The 14,339-nt window shown below is 41.6% G+C and overlaps 1 protein-coding gene across 1 annotated transcript in view; it reads left to right on the forward strand.

Annotated features, from left to right (window-relative positions):
* Positions 1-9,761, forward strand: part of MARVELD3 (MARVEL domain containing 3) — a 20,405-nt gene extending 10,644 nt beyond the window's left edge. Inside the window, exon 3 of the mRNA XM_006860188.1 lies at positions 9,124-9,761. Within this exon, the coding sequence (XP_006860250.1) occupies positions 9,124-9,761 (638 nt within the window). The remainder of the gene's footprint in view (positions 1-9,123) is intronic.
* The last annotated feature ends 4,578 nt before the right edge of the window (positions 9,762-14,339 follow it).

The raw sequence follows: 14,339 nt of genomic DNA on the forward strand, positions 1-14,339 counted from the left end.
TATATATATATATATATATGTTGTTAAGTGTCATTGAGTTGATTCCAACCACCCATAGCAACCCTGTATAGGGTTTCCAAGAGGCAGCTGGTAAGGTTGAACTGCCGACCTTACTGTTCAAACTGACTTTGCCGTCCAGTGCATTAACCCACAGCGCTACACATATAGAGAGAGTACAATTAATTTAAATAATTGTAAAGTAAAAGGGTATTTATTCACTCTCCCAATGTTAAAAGTCCTGGTGCGGTGCTGTAGGATAAGCACTGGAATGGTAACCACAAGGCTGGCAGTTCATATCCACCAGCCACTCCTTGGAAACCCTATATAGGGTCACCGATTTGACAGCATTTAACAACAACACACATCTTTTAAGGAGCCCTGGTGGTACAAGTGTTCAGTTGCTAACTGAGCGTTGGAGTGACTCTGCAGGAAGAAGGCCAGGTGGCCTGCTCCAGAAAGGGTACAGTCTCGAAAACCCTACCGGGCAGTTCTGCTCTGTCACATGGGACACTATGAGCCATAATGGAGTCGATGACACCTAACAACACACATCTTTTAAAATGATGACATCGATTTAGTATACATGACCTGGTGGTGCAGTGAGTTAAATGCATTTATATGAAATTACAAAAAAGGCAAAACTAATGTACTGGAGATCTTCCAACAGTTCATGGGAAAAATAGAATTGAAAGATAACAGTTTTTTCGTGATCTTTTTGAAGCGCTCACATATAGTAACAGAAAGTACAGCAGTGGATGCCAGAGGAAGTCAGGGGGCTGATTACAGAGGTGTGCAAGGGAACTTTCTGAGGTCAGGGAAATAAATGTTCTTTCTATATCTCGATTATTACTCAGTATACATATTTTATCAAAGCCCATCAAACTACATTGCTTGTGGGTGCATTCTGTTGTGTATGAGCTACATCGCAATAAAGCTGAAGTCAAGAAAATCGCTCAGTTTTGGGGGAAGACCTAGAGCCCTTTTCTTGTCCAACAGAAAGATCAAGGGTCCTGAAAAACCCAGCTCTGGGAAAATATTGCAGCCCAAGAGAATGTTCTTTAGGAAACTAAATAAAACAAGGTTGTTTGTTGAGTTAAAATCTAAGAACAAGAAAACAAACAAAGTGTATTTTTTTCTTTTTCAATTTGCCATTTTACCATTCTTCACATGAACCATTTGGTGGCTTTCATTATGATAATCAGGTTGTGCAACCATCACCATTATCTGGTTCCAAACTTTTCCATTCCCCATAACAGAAGCTCAGTGTCTCCTCCCACCTTCCTGCCCCTGGTAACCACTAGGAACTTGTTATTGTTGTTAAGTGCCATGGAGTCAGTTCTGACTCACAGAGACCCAGTACAGGGTTTCCAATGAGCAGCTGGTGAGTTTGAACCACTGACTTTGTTATTCTAACAGTGCTTTATCCCACAGTACCACACTAGGAACCTTAGGTCTGTATATACTTGCCTACTTTAGATAGTTCATATAAGTAGAAGCATATAATATTTATCATTGTGACTTTAAACAAAAACAAAAATTTGTCATTGTGAAATGAAGGCTTATAGATAGAACAAATCAATTTTCCATTCAACAGACCATAGTTTTCTGTTCTTGTCATTGGCTGCGATCTGCCCCTCCCAGTGTAGCCTCACTCACCCCACTCTCTGCAGTGTTTCCCCCTTTCCATTCTTCCTTTCCCAACTCTTCCAGCCTTCTGAACTTTGCCCTTGGTCTCCTTTGATCTCAAATCAATGCTTGTTCTAAGGAATGCATAGCTCCTAGTGTATTGTTCACCTTTATCCATCTATTGTTTGGCTGAAAACTGAGCCACAGGGGTGTGAGTGAAGTTCCAGGCCTGAAGGGAGGGTGGACTAAGGGCCAGTGTGTGACTTATTTTCCTCAGCATGGTGTTCTCAAGGTTCATCCGTTTTGTACATAAGAATCATTTCTCATTACGGCTAATATTCTGTTTTGTTTGCCAATTCATCAGTTGATAAGCATTTAGACTGTTCCCATCTTTTGGCTGGGAATAGTGCTACGGTGAATGTTGGTATACATGCATCTATTTATGTTCATCTTTTCAATATGTTCCTTAATTTAATAAGTGTTATGGGTTTAATTGAAGTCCTTGTGTTGCACTGTAGGATAAGCACTAGACTGCTAACCACAAGGTAAGTAGTTCAAACCCGCCAATGGCTCCTCGAAAACCTTGAGTGAGGTCGATATAAGTTGGAATGACTCAATGGCACTTAACATGTGCTCAGTTAACTTGTTTCTTATATTTAAAATACACATAAACTATAGTTAACATTTTGATGTATAAAGCCCCTCTCCCTTCCTGAGTCTAGAATCTCCAACCACTCCATCTTTCCATGTCATCATCTCTGCCTCCCTCTCTGGCGTCACTACTTCTCTAAGTAGGGTCCCACACTCTGCTCCTACTCTTCTCCCTTTATGGTCCCAGAGTCCTCCACTCCTGGATTGCAAGACCAACCACTCCCCTCTTTTTGCTACACAATGTCTACCTTCTTTACAGTTCCAACAATTGCAATCTGTCAAGATAACAATTACTCACTATTGAACCACAAGAGTCTTATCCCCATCTCCTTTCATCAGCCCCATCCAGACAGGTTGAAAACCACTCAGTGGAGATTCTACCTTACCCTGCACCCTTTTAAACTAAATTCCCTCTTGAAAACTTGTAAGCCAGTCACTTCATGCCTTTATAGCCCCCTATTTTAGGTAGCCAATGTCTAAGTTGCCCAGCCAGCCCTATCAGCCCTGTGTTCAGAGGGGATGAGAATGATCCTTGCTGTGAAGATTAAAGTTGATGCTTTTATTATATTTTTTAAGCTCTAATTTTTGTTTTTCCCGCCAAACTTGGGGCAGTCCCTCTTTCAAACTGAAGCTAGCTGCAAAGCATGTGTGAAGAGGAGCCACCTTTTTGATTTTTGGAGGGATTGGGGGAAAGGAGATATTCCATCCACAGAGGAAACGCTTCTTTCTGCTTACTGTCTTGATTTCTTCCACCATCTTCCTGTACCTCCCCTGGGACAGGCTGCTTTCCCCTTTTAAAAGTTACTTTTCAGTCCAGAGTATCTTTGGTACAATCTGGAGACATCAATTATCAGCTACCACGTAATGCCAGTTAGGCACCCAGGCTTTCCAAGGGAACAGACTCAAGAGTCAGTGGTCTGAGCTGAAGTGGTAAAGGTGAACCTCAAGTTGGAAACATCACCAAGTGCTAAAAAAAAAGAACTTTTTAAAAACCAGACTAGTTGCTGCTGATTCCAACTCATGGCATCCCCGTGTGTGCTAAAGGAGAACGGGGCTCCATAGACTTTTTAGTGGCTAATATTTCAGAAGTAGATCACTAGGACTTTCTTACTAGTTGCCTCTGGGTGTATTTGAACCTCTAACATTTCAGTTAGTAGCTGAGCTTAACCTTTTGCACCACCCAGGGACTAAATGGCATCTCCCAAAACAGTAACAAACCCTTTTTTTGCAGCCTGCTGTCAGATGCTGGAGGTTCTCCTGAACTTGCTGATCCTGGTCTGCAGCTCTGTATCTTACAATTCCACGGGGGGCTACACGGGCATCACCAGCCTGGGGGGCATTTATTACTACCAGTTTGGAGGGGCTTACAGTGGTTTTGATGGTGCCGATGGGGAGAAAGCCCAGCAGCTGGACATCCAGTTCTATCAGCTGAAACTGCCCACCGTCACTGCGGCAATGGCCTACAGCGGAGCCCTCCTAGCCTTCTGCTGCCTTCTCATTGCCATGGGTGCCCTGCGGGTCCCGTGGCATTGCCCGCTGTGTCTGGTGATTGAAGGCTTCCTGGATGTGCTTATTGCTGTAGCGTACATCCCAGCTTTGTATTTCTATTGTCACTACCTCTCTGCTGCTTACAACTCCCCTGTGTGCAAAGAGAGGGAAGCGCTCTACCAAAGCAAGGGGTACAGTGGCTTCAGCTGCAGTTTCCATGGGGGAGATATTGGAGCCGCCATCTTTGCTGCCCTGGGCATTGTGGCCTTTGCCTTTGGAGCTGTGCTGGCCATCAAGGGTCACCGAAAAGTCAGGAAGCTGAAAGAAAAGCCAGCAGAAATGCTTGTGTTTTAAGCTTTGAAAAATGTTTTGCTAATGGAAGTGGCTCTGAGTTACTTTCTTTCACGGAGGGCCTTCATTGTGGATCTTGCCAACGTTTGAAAACTAACAAGTCAACTGAGGAATGGTGGGAGTAACTCCCGGTTGCACACAGTAGCATTCTGCTTTCTGGTCTTCTCTGAGACTAAGACCCACAGGGAAAAGTGGACTTAGTGATTAAACAAAGGGAAATAACCAAGTGAATAACTAAGAAAATCTTATCTTCAGTGTTTATGAAAAGCCACATAAACATGAGACAATATTTTGACCTAAATTTCTCTAAACACAGCTTTTTTTCTTAAGAGGATAAGCCCAGAGGTAGGAGGCTCCGGATGACTTTGGACGCAAACATAAACACGGAGCAGAGAGTCCTAGGTTCTGGACCTGCCCACTTTGTTTTCTCCTTCCGGACTCCAGGCCTCCTCCACAAATACACTCGCTTCATATTTACTGGAGCTGTAGATACAGGAGCAACACTGTATGTCATGCATCTGGCACTGTTTAATTCAGATGTTAGTTGAGACAGAAAGAATAACCCAGAACCATGGAACAAACTGGGTCCCAATGATCAAAACAAGTTCTACTCAGTGACTGTGGATTACAGCAAATTGAAGAAAGAAGGCCCTGACTCCTAAATGACATGTTTCCCTTACAGCTGCCTACAGTGACAGTCTTCCAGAAGCTATCCGTACCATTTCCCACTTCATCAGGGTATCTTCCTTCCCTAAATGCACAAAATCATGTTGATGTATTGTGTTGGGATTTACACTAAACAATAAATATCTGAAACTTGGAAAAGAAAAAAAAAAGAAGATGAGCCCATAATGTTTTTCCAGGCAGAACTCTTCACTTCGTCCACTTTCCTAAAGCTCTGGCTGGAGGTGGAGAGAGTTTCCGGGGACAATGTTCCTATAAAATTTTAATTAGAGGTAGGCGTGGGCCAAGGAAAGAAAAATCAAGATTAATTCACTGGGTTGCAAAGGAGCTATTCTACAGACCCCTTACAATTGCCTTGAGAGCTCAATAAATGTTTTGTATCTCTTATAAATGTACCATTGTACAAAGAATTAAAGCCAGTATCTGGAATTCAGGATTCATCCAGAACAAAAGAATTGAAACTCTTTCCCAAGGGGACAGTCTGTTACTTTTGGCTAGACGATCTCACAGCATCTCATTGTACAATAAATTGTGGCTGATGAAACATTAAAGTATATTCTTGGGAAAAAATAAATATGTTCTTTGTTTTATGTGAATCCAATTAAAAAATCCTAAGAAAATTTTTCATTTGGAGGCGAAGGCTCTCTTTACAGTGTTTTATTATGATTCCTTTATAAGCAATTCATCACATCTAAAAGGTGAGTTCCATTTGGATTTAGAAAAGGAAATATGTAAACATATGCTTGTATGTGAATAGAAAAGTTCTCCAAGAATCAATGTTGTTGGATGCTATCCAGCTGCTTCTGACACATGTTGACGTTACAGGATAAAGTAGAACCGGCCCTCAGAGTATTCTGGGTGATAATTATTATGGAAGTGGAACATCTGTCTCCTGTAGAGCCACTGGCCAGGCTCGAACCACTGATTTGTCAGTAGCTGAGTGCTAGCCATTATGCCACCAGGACTTCTTAGAGAAAACATAAGAAAGTATTATTAGTATTCGCTTATGAAGAGAATGAATTTTTATTTTTTTGTTTTATAAATGGCTTGACTGCACATGTATGACACTTATATATAAAAAAAAAAGTTTAATTTGATCGCCTCAGTTTTCTCAGGATCACATTTACAATGCCAAGGCCAGTCGATGCATAAATTCAGTGGACTATTAAGTGACCAGTCACCAAGGTAGTGGTTAAGCCCTCATCAGAGGGAAGCTGTTGACAAGACAAATTTCATTTCTGTCTCAACCACCACTTTCCTCTACAGAGCCTTTTGCTGTCTTTCTGAGGGCGGTCCGATCCTTTGTAGAAATAACCTTTGAGAGCCAGTTGTTCTGATTCATGGTGACCCACGTGTCAGATAGAAAAATAGCTGACTGCTCAAAAGTAGAGCACCAGGTCTCTCTTTTCTCTTCTTAAGCAATTCATCACATCTAAAAGAATAAATGTTGTTGGATGCTATCCAGTTGATGCTTGGAACTACTTGAGCCTGATATTGATAGCTAAACCAGGTCAGGCTTGGTAGGTACCAGTGATAACGTTCATTGGCTGTATTACCTTCAGAATACCCAGTATCATCAGACCTGGCAGACCTCTTCTCTGAAAAATGGAGTCAATGTATCATTGACAAGGTCTAGATTACAGTTCAGTCTAGCAGGTGACTCCACAGTTTTGACAGGATCGACCCCAGAAAGACAATGCACTTTTATTTGAGACTCACCACACCCTGAGGGCTAAGACAGGCAGGCACGGTCTTCACTTGTCAATAGTGATCTTTAACTGCTCAGTTTATGAGCATTGTGGGGATGGGTATGACCCAAGTGTAGTAAGTAGAGGATATTGCTGGTTTATGGGAACCACACTTTTCTTCATAAATTCTTCCCTCCCCTTTTATTAATGTTAGAGAGTATTACCACCATCCAATTTTATAACAGTCTGTGATTTTCAAAGCATTTCCATGTACTTAAAAAAAAGTCGGGTTTTTTTTAATGATTATGTGGTTTATTGAGGAAGTTAACAGGTTGCAGTTCAGGATCACAAATGCTCAGGACACAGTTCTTCAGTCAGGATAGCCTCTTCTCAGTCATGCCTACAGGTACAACTCACTGCGGTCATCAACCTCTCGGATTTATAAGCAGGGCTCCTTTTCCACCAGCTCATTGTTTTTTGTATGTTTTATACTTTCTGTGTTCTTCATTTTCTCCATTATTGCCTTCTTCTGTGTTTAATTGATTTTTGTAGTGTAGTAGTTTGATTCCCTTCTCATTTCTGATGAAGATCAAAGACCACAGCCTTTGGTATGGCTTGCACCTCAATGTAAAGAAAACAAAAATCCTCACCACTGGACCAATAACCACCATGCGATATCGATGACAGTGCTTAATAATTTCTGCTTTCTCTTGCAACACTTTTCTTTGGAATGGGCACAGATGTGGATCTCTTCCAGTCAGCTGACCGGGTAGCTATCTTCCAGATTTCTTAGCATAGATATGTAGGCACTTACAGTATTGCATCCATTTGTTGAAATTTCTTAACTGGTATTTCATCAATTCCTGGAACCTTATTTTTCACCCATTTCTTCAGTGCAATTTGGACTTCTGTGAACACTTTTAGGTTTTGATCATATGCTGCTTCAATGACAGAGTTCCAGGTCCTCAGCAGAAGAGAGCTGTACTTTTATTTGAGATTCACCATAACCCTGAGAGATAAAACAGGCAGGCATGATCTCCACTTGTCAATGTATCTATGGCTTAGAATGATTGAATGATTTGGGGTGGGTCACATGGCCATAACAAGCAAGGACTTGACCCTGGTGTTCAGTATTCATGCTTTTCTCTTCTCATCTTGGAATCCTGAAAGAATGACAGCTCTTTACCCAGCAGTACATCTTAGAGTCTGGGGCTTCAGTCAGTAACAAATGAAAGCTGACCTTGAACAAGGACACTCTTAAGTTCACCAGCTGCCTCCCATTGCCTCAAGGCAAATTCCTTAAAGCTTGTAAGAAGCTCTTGAGAGTGCCTCAGTAGGACTCTGGCTGAATACACTGGTTCCTGCACACCTTGGAGGTGGAGTCTGCATCACAAACAAAGACTGTGGATGTTTTCTAAGAAATGAGGTGGAACCTTTTTAAGGAACCGATTTGAAACTCCTTGGAAGGCTTTAAAGAGTTCGAGGAAAAATGCCATTATCTTTCTATTCCATTTTCTCACAAACTAAGAGTCCCAGCCCCTCGTATTAAGTGGAAAAAACAAGCTGCATAACAGTATAGTATTGTTGTTTTTAAATGCCTTTGAGTCTGTTCAGACTCCTAGAGACCTTGTATAGAGTTTCTAAGGAGCAGTTGGTGGGTTTGAACTACCAACCTTGTGGTTCAGAGTCCAGTGCTGATCCTACAGCACCACACCAAGAGTCGTCCATCACTACAAGTGTCCCTTGTGCCATCCTTCAGTCACACCCATCCCTTACCCCTTCCCCCACCTCCAACCATTGCTAACCACAGGCAACTACTGACGTGCATCCTTTGAGGCCACTCCCCACCCCCACAGCATATTTCCCTGTGAGTATAAATAATGGTTACGAATCGAATCGGGCTGCTAACCCCAAGGTTGGCAGTTCGAAACTAGCAGCTGTTCCGCAGGAGAAAGATGAGGCTTTCTGTTCCCATAAAGGCTTACAGCCTTGGAAACCCTGTGCAGGGTTGCTATGAGTCAGAACCAACTCCATGGTATTTAACAGCATAAATATCTCATTCCTTTTTATTGCCATGTAGTATATCATGGCCTGGATGACCCAACTTGTTGTCATTCGAGTTGTTTATTAATCATAGAGATGCTGTGTGACACAGTAACTGACATATTGGGTTTCCAAGGTTGTAAATCTTTACGGAAGCAGACTGCCAGTTTTTTTCCCAGAGCAGCTGGTGGGTTCAAACCACCACCCCGTTCAGGTAGCAATTAAGCACTTAACCACATAAGCCATCAGGGTTCCTTGGATATAACACTGGTTCTCTTAATAGGTGCTATTATAAATAAAGCTGTATGACCATTATATTCATATACATAGTTTTGCGTGGAATTAAGTGTTCATGTCTTTATGGTTAATGCCTAAGCATATGGTTGCTGCAAGTTGCATGGAAGTCTCTGGTTCGTTATTTTTAAGAATCTGCCAAACAACTTTCCAGAGTGGCCTTTTGGCTTTTCAAACAGGTGAATATTTGATCCTGACCTTAAAATCCAGTCACCTGGTCTCTCACTGATTTGACTTAACAGGTTTTCCTGGGGGGTGAATGCTGTCAGTGTTAAATCCCAAGTCTCTCTCCTCCTAGGTGTGGTACAGATCCTGGAGGTGATACTGAATGGGATGGTTCTCATATGTATCGTGGCCTCCTACTTTGTCCTTGCTGGTTTCAGTGCCAGCATCACCAGCGGCGGTGGATTTGGGAACAACTACTACTCACCATTTGAGGGCACTGAGCTGGAGCAGGTTCGGCAGCTAGACCAGAAGTACACGATCCTGCGGTCACCCCTGATATACAGTGGGGTGGCCGTTTCTCTGGGCCTGGGCGTTCTCACCATGGGCGTTTTACTCCAAGGAGCCAAGAGTCTAACAAAGCTGCCTGGGAAGTGGCTCCTCATGGAGGCTGCCTTCAGTCTCCTAGCGGCAGTAGGCTACTGCATAGGCATTGGCATCTACCTCCACGTAGCTCTGAGGATCAACTCCACAGACACCTGCAAAACAAGAGAGAGGCTCTATGCCCGCAGGGGTCTCACCTGGATGAACTGCCAGCTGGCAGGCACTGATGGAGCAGCAGCCACCTTTGCTTGTCTTCTTGTGATTTTATACGGTGCCAGCATAGTGCTGGCCTTAAGGAGCTACCGAGAACAGAAACACTACAAAGACAGTCGCTATCAGCTTCGAAATGACAGTGGCCCACCACAATACCTGTGGTCTGAAACACTTTGAGATCGTCTGGAACCTCAATGTCAGCACCTCATTTCTCTCAAAATTGCACATTAGACCATTTTGTAAAATTTATTTTTGAATATTTGATTCCATAAGTACTCTTTTCGGAACCAATGCAAAGTTAAATGATTGTCTCAGTTTTCTTTAAAAGGGAATCAATAAATCCTTGTTGACTAACTTATAAGAGCTTGAAAAATATCTTCAACAAAGGGCAACATCAGAAGTTTGGTATGCCATTAGGGTTCTGTTCTTTTTCCAAATGGCAGGGTTACAATGGTAGTAGCTAACTAGCCAGAGATATTTTGAAGGATGAAAACTACACACCAGGGAGTAGCAGGTCCAGGGTTAAGAGTAAAGTCCAAAAAAATACCATCTCTCCCCACTCCCGTCCCCTATTTGATCCTGGGGAAAGGATTTGAAAGCAGTTGTATGATTTGAGTTCTACACTTGTGATTAAGTCTGTCTCTTAGGGACTAGCTATTCTGCCCATAAAGAGGGCTGTACAGCAGTATACTTCCTGGGACTGCCTTGGGTCCCAAGGAACTTTTCTTCTGTTCAAGATAGTAAGTTGGATTCCTGATTCATTGAGATGTTTTTAGCATACATGATCCTGCTCAGAATTGCTGTATTCAGGGCCGAGAGAAAATGTTTGTCTCTGCCAGCCATTCCCAGTCAGCTACTTGTATGGTAAGCCATTCAAATGAAATTCACTTTTTCCTGAAATATTTTATAGTTTTCTTTAATATGAGGCTTGGAAATATTAAGAGAAAAAGAAGTCCATCAACTTGTCTTAATTGATTTCAAAGATAAAGCTGTTAATTTCATTGACTATAGAATTTTGTTAAGTGCAACTGAGTCAGTTCCGACTCATAGTGACCCTGCATAGGGTTTCTGAGGCTTAAGTCTTTTCAGGAGCAGAAAGGTTCATCTTTCTCCCACAGAGCAGTTGGTAGGTACAAACTGCTGACCTTGTGGTTAGAAGTCCAGTGCTTATCCCACAGAGCCACTGTGCTTACTGGAGGCTTTTTAACTGACCTTTCTCCACTGCCCTGTATAGGATATTAAAATTAGATGGTAACTTCTCATCCTCCTCTATTGTTTTCATTAAATAACAGATTGCCAACATTGAAACTTACGAATAAAGTTCTCTCAGTAATTTTAATAAAGTATGTTTTTTATAGCTGTTCTTACACTTTATAACTAGTCTCAAGTAACTAATTCATGGAATGTGATTGTCAGATGCAACTAGAAATATGCACTCATTGTATCTATACTGTTCTGTTTTGATTTGCAATAGCTAATCCTTACAGAACCTACTCAAAAGAATCAAAATGAAACCTCATCCAGAAATAGAGAAGTATCTGGATTACATGTTTATAAATGGTAAAGTTTTTTTAAAGAGAACCAACAAGACATCTACATTATTAGGTTAAAATAAGCTTGTGGTACCACAGAAAGGTGCTACCAGGCCACTGGCCTCAGCCTCAAGGCAGGAGTTACGGTCTCAAGTTTTCACCAAGGGGCAGACATTTGTTCTTGTTAAGGGCCATCGAGTCAACACTGTATAGGGTTTCCGAGGACCAGCTAATGAGTTTGAACTGCCGACCTTGTGATCAGTCCAGTGCTGATCCTACAGAGCCGCACCAAGTCCAGACATTTAACAGCAACAAAAATCAAACCACCTGTTACTCCCACCCCTCCACATTATTCTCACCTAGCACATATTTCCTGAGATGTGCCCGCATCAGATCTTCGACCAGCCCTAGGTCTTATGTTTGATGAAATGGGGGCTTTGACCATGCTTTGACCCAGCTTTGTGCCTGGGCCCCTTCATGATCTTGTTCTGAGGTTAAGCTCCTCCCAAGCAAATTCGACCCACCGATCATCCTAATACACCCCATGCTTGTAGTCTGGCAGCATTCCAAATTCTTTAGTAAACCGTGTCTTAGTACCACTTGTGAGGGAAGCAGGTCAAAATTTATCATTTGTGCTTTACAGATGAGCTGAAGCAGTCTACTTGTGCTCACTGTGTACCAGGTACAATATGGTGCTAACTAAGGAAGCACTCTGCTTGTAATATCCAACTTAAGCTCACAACTGACAAGACATACTGTTATTTCCATTTAGCAAATGTTAAAAGTGGAGATTAAATAACATTCCTAAATTAACAGAGGCAGGATTTGGGCAATTGAGTCACACACTGGAATTTGTTCTGAGGAACTCATGTACTTTTGTGACCTTGGGTTTATCATGGAATTACTATGATGTAGGCCAAAGACCCGCACATTCAGAGAATTTCATTTCTGGCACCAAGGAATAGGGAGGTATATCTCAAGGGTCCAAAGTTTTATGGCAGGTGGGAAACATAGAGCCTAGCACATTGAAAGTACTCAATAAAACAAGTTGTTGAACCAAGTTTTAAAAATGTTCATTCTGTCAGAAAATGAAGAAATCTCAGCTGTTATTTGGTGTCCAAAAGCCCAAACCCATTTCCATCAAGTTGAATTTGATTCATAGCGATTACACAGTTTCTGTGGCTATAAACATTTGTGGGAGCAGAAATACTCATCAGAGGTTATAGCAAACAAACAATGGCTAGTTTGGCTAAATAGGATTACAAGTTAGTCAGTGCCCACCACTATGTCGTTAGTTCTCTCCACGTCAAAGCTGTTAACATTATGAAAAGCAAAATGGCAAGACTGTCCAGTTAGCTCCTCTGTGTTGCCTCCACATAAAGAAGGGTCACAATTCCGTTTTGTCATCTAAAAACCTGCATGTAAAGACTGTGTCCTGCCTGAGATCTTTAATCAGATAAACAAAGTCAGAATATAATGTTTCATAAAAAAAAAAAAAACTTTATTGCTGTTTCAGCTGAAAAGATGATAAAAAATATTTATTCTTGCTTTCAACTCATTGCTTCCGAAAGTGCCATGGAATGCAGTTTGTTTGCTCTTGCCTATCTTTCCTAAAGCATGAAAAAGCAGAAAGATCAAAAAGGGGCTTCTGATTAAGAAACTGATTCTACATACAAGTTAGGAAAGAAATTTTCATGCTAAAATAAAGTGTCTGCAAAATAACAAGTACTCCATTTTAAAACAAAGCCATGAAAAAGATATTCCATTTTATTTTATTTATTACTATTGGTGTTTTTTGTTTTGTTTTGTTTTGTTTTTTTACAAACAATAGATTTGCTGCAACATGCTCTGGCTCATATTATTTAATTAAAAAATTTAACACATTTCAAAAATATCAAAAATACACTATAATGAGTGTTAGGCCTACAATACAACAATGATTGCACAAAACCTGGATAGGAGCCCACTGTCTGGATGACATCCACTGGCAACAGTGAGGGAAAAACTCGACGGCCTCTGGGAGAAGTGCATGAAACTGAGACTAGAATATAAGGAGCATGTGTGTGAGGGAATGGTCAGCACGTGAGGGCACAGCAGAATTTTCCGTAGCTGCTTCTCTCCATCTAGCAAGTGCTGACCCAAGTATGGGGCCAAAGTCACTAACTGGAGAGAAAGGTGAATGTGCCTCCATGACTGGGGAGTCTGAAAGGCTCCCCCAGAGGGAAGTAAAAAGTGATACAAGACAATTCCAGAGTGATGCTGCGGGCATCAGTGAATGGCTTGGAGACGGGTTCTTTAGTAATTGGTACACTGATTAGTAACAGCCAAGTGCTCCCTTATGGAGGTCTCTTCATTAAGAACAACTGAGTCGATAGAGGTGAGCCTGTGGCTTGCAAGTACCTGCCTCAGGTCTAGAAGGAAAGAGCCTCGTGTAAGATTCTGTGGGTCTGGCTCCATCTCCTGGAGAGCAGCAATCACTACAAACAACTGTAATAGCACCCAATGGCTGCCAGGCTTCAGCTCCTCTACACACCAGGAGAATGAATTCAACACCTTATTACACGTGCGTGCATACACACACACACGCACGCACGCGCGCGCACACACACACACACACTACAGTAGTATAATAAAGCCCTCGATTGTAGTAAGAGTGGTAATTCAATGACTATAGAAGAACTGTAGCTTTATGCCTATCAATATTTTCAAATATACTTCCAATTCATGTGGATAAAAGTAAGATTACCATGATGGCTGACAAGATTCGTGTATTTTCTTGCCCATGGGACACATGAACTCCTCCCAAAATCAGGAGTTTTCATTCAGAAAGTTGGTTAAACTTCTCAAATGGGAGCTACACACAGAGACCTGAGAATCATGCAGAGGCCAGAATTTCTGCCCACCTACACAACGTGTCCTCTCAGTAAGGTACTGAAAAATACCTTACAATGATCTGGAGACAGATTTACTGAACTTCACCAACTAGTCAGACAATCAGATAACACAATTTCTGTAAGTTATCTCAAAGGTCAAGAGTCTGTATTCTATTTTTGGTAATGGGCTATGGCCTTTTTATCCTCTTTTAATACAGAGCAAATGTAGAGGGAAATGAATTAAAAGAGGTTACAAAAAGAATCATCTGTTTTGGTATAGTCTATATTTAAGATTTTCAGTACAATCTACTGTTTCCTAAAAATAACTTTCTATCACATAAAAAAATTTT

The sequence above is a fragment of the Chrysochloris asiatica genome, unplaced genomic scaffold, assembly GCF_000296735.1.
Source record: "Chrysochloris asiatica unplaced genomic scaffold, ChrAsi1.0 scaffold00037, whole genome shotgun sequence".
NCBI lineage: Eukaryota > Metazoa > Chordata > Mammalia > Afrosoricida > Chrysochloridae > Chrysochloris > Chrysochloris asiatica.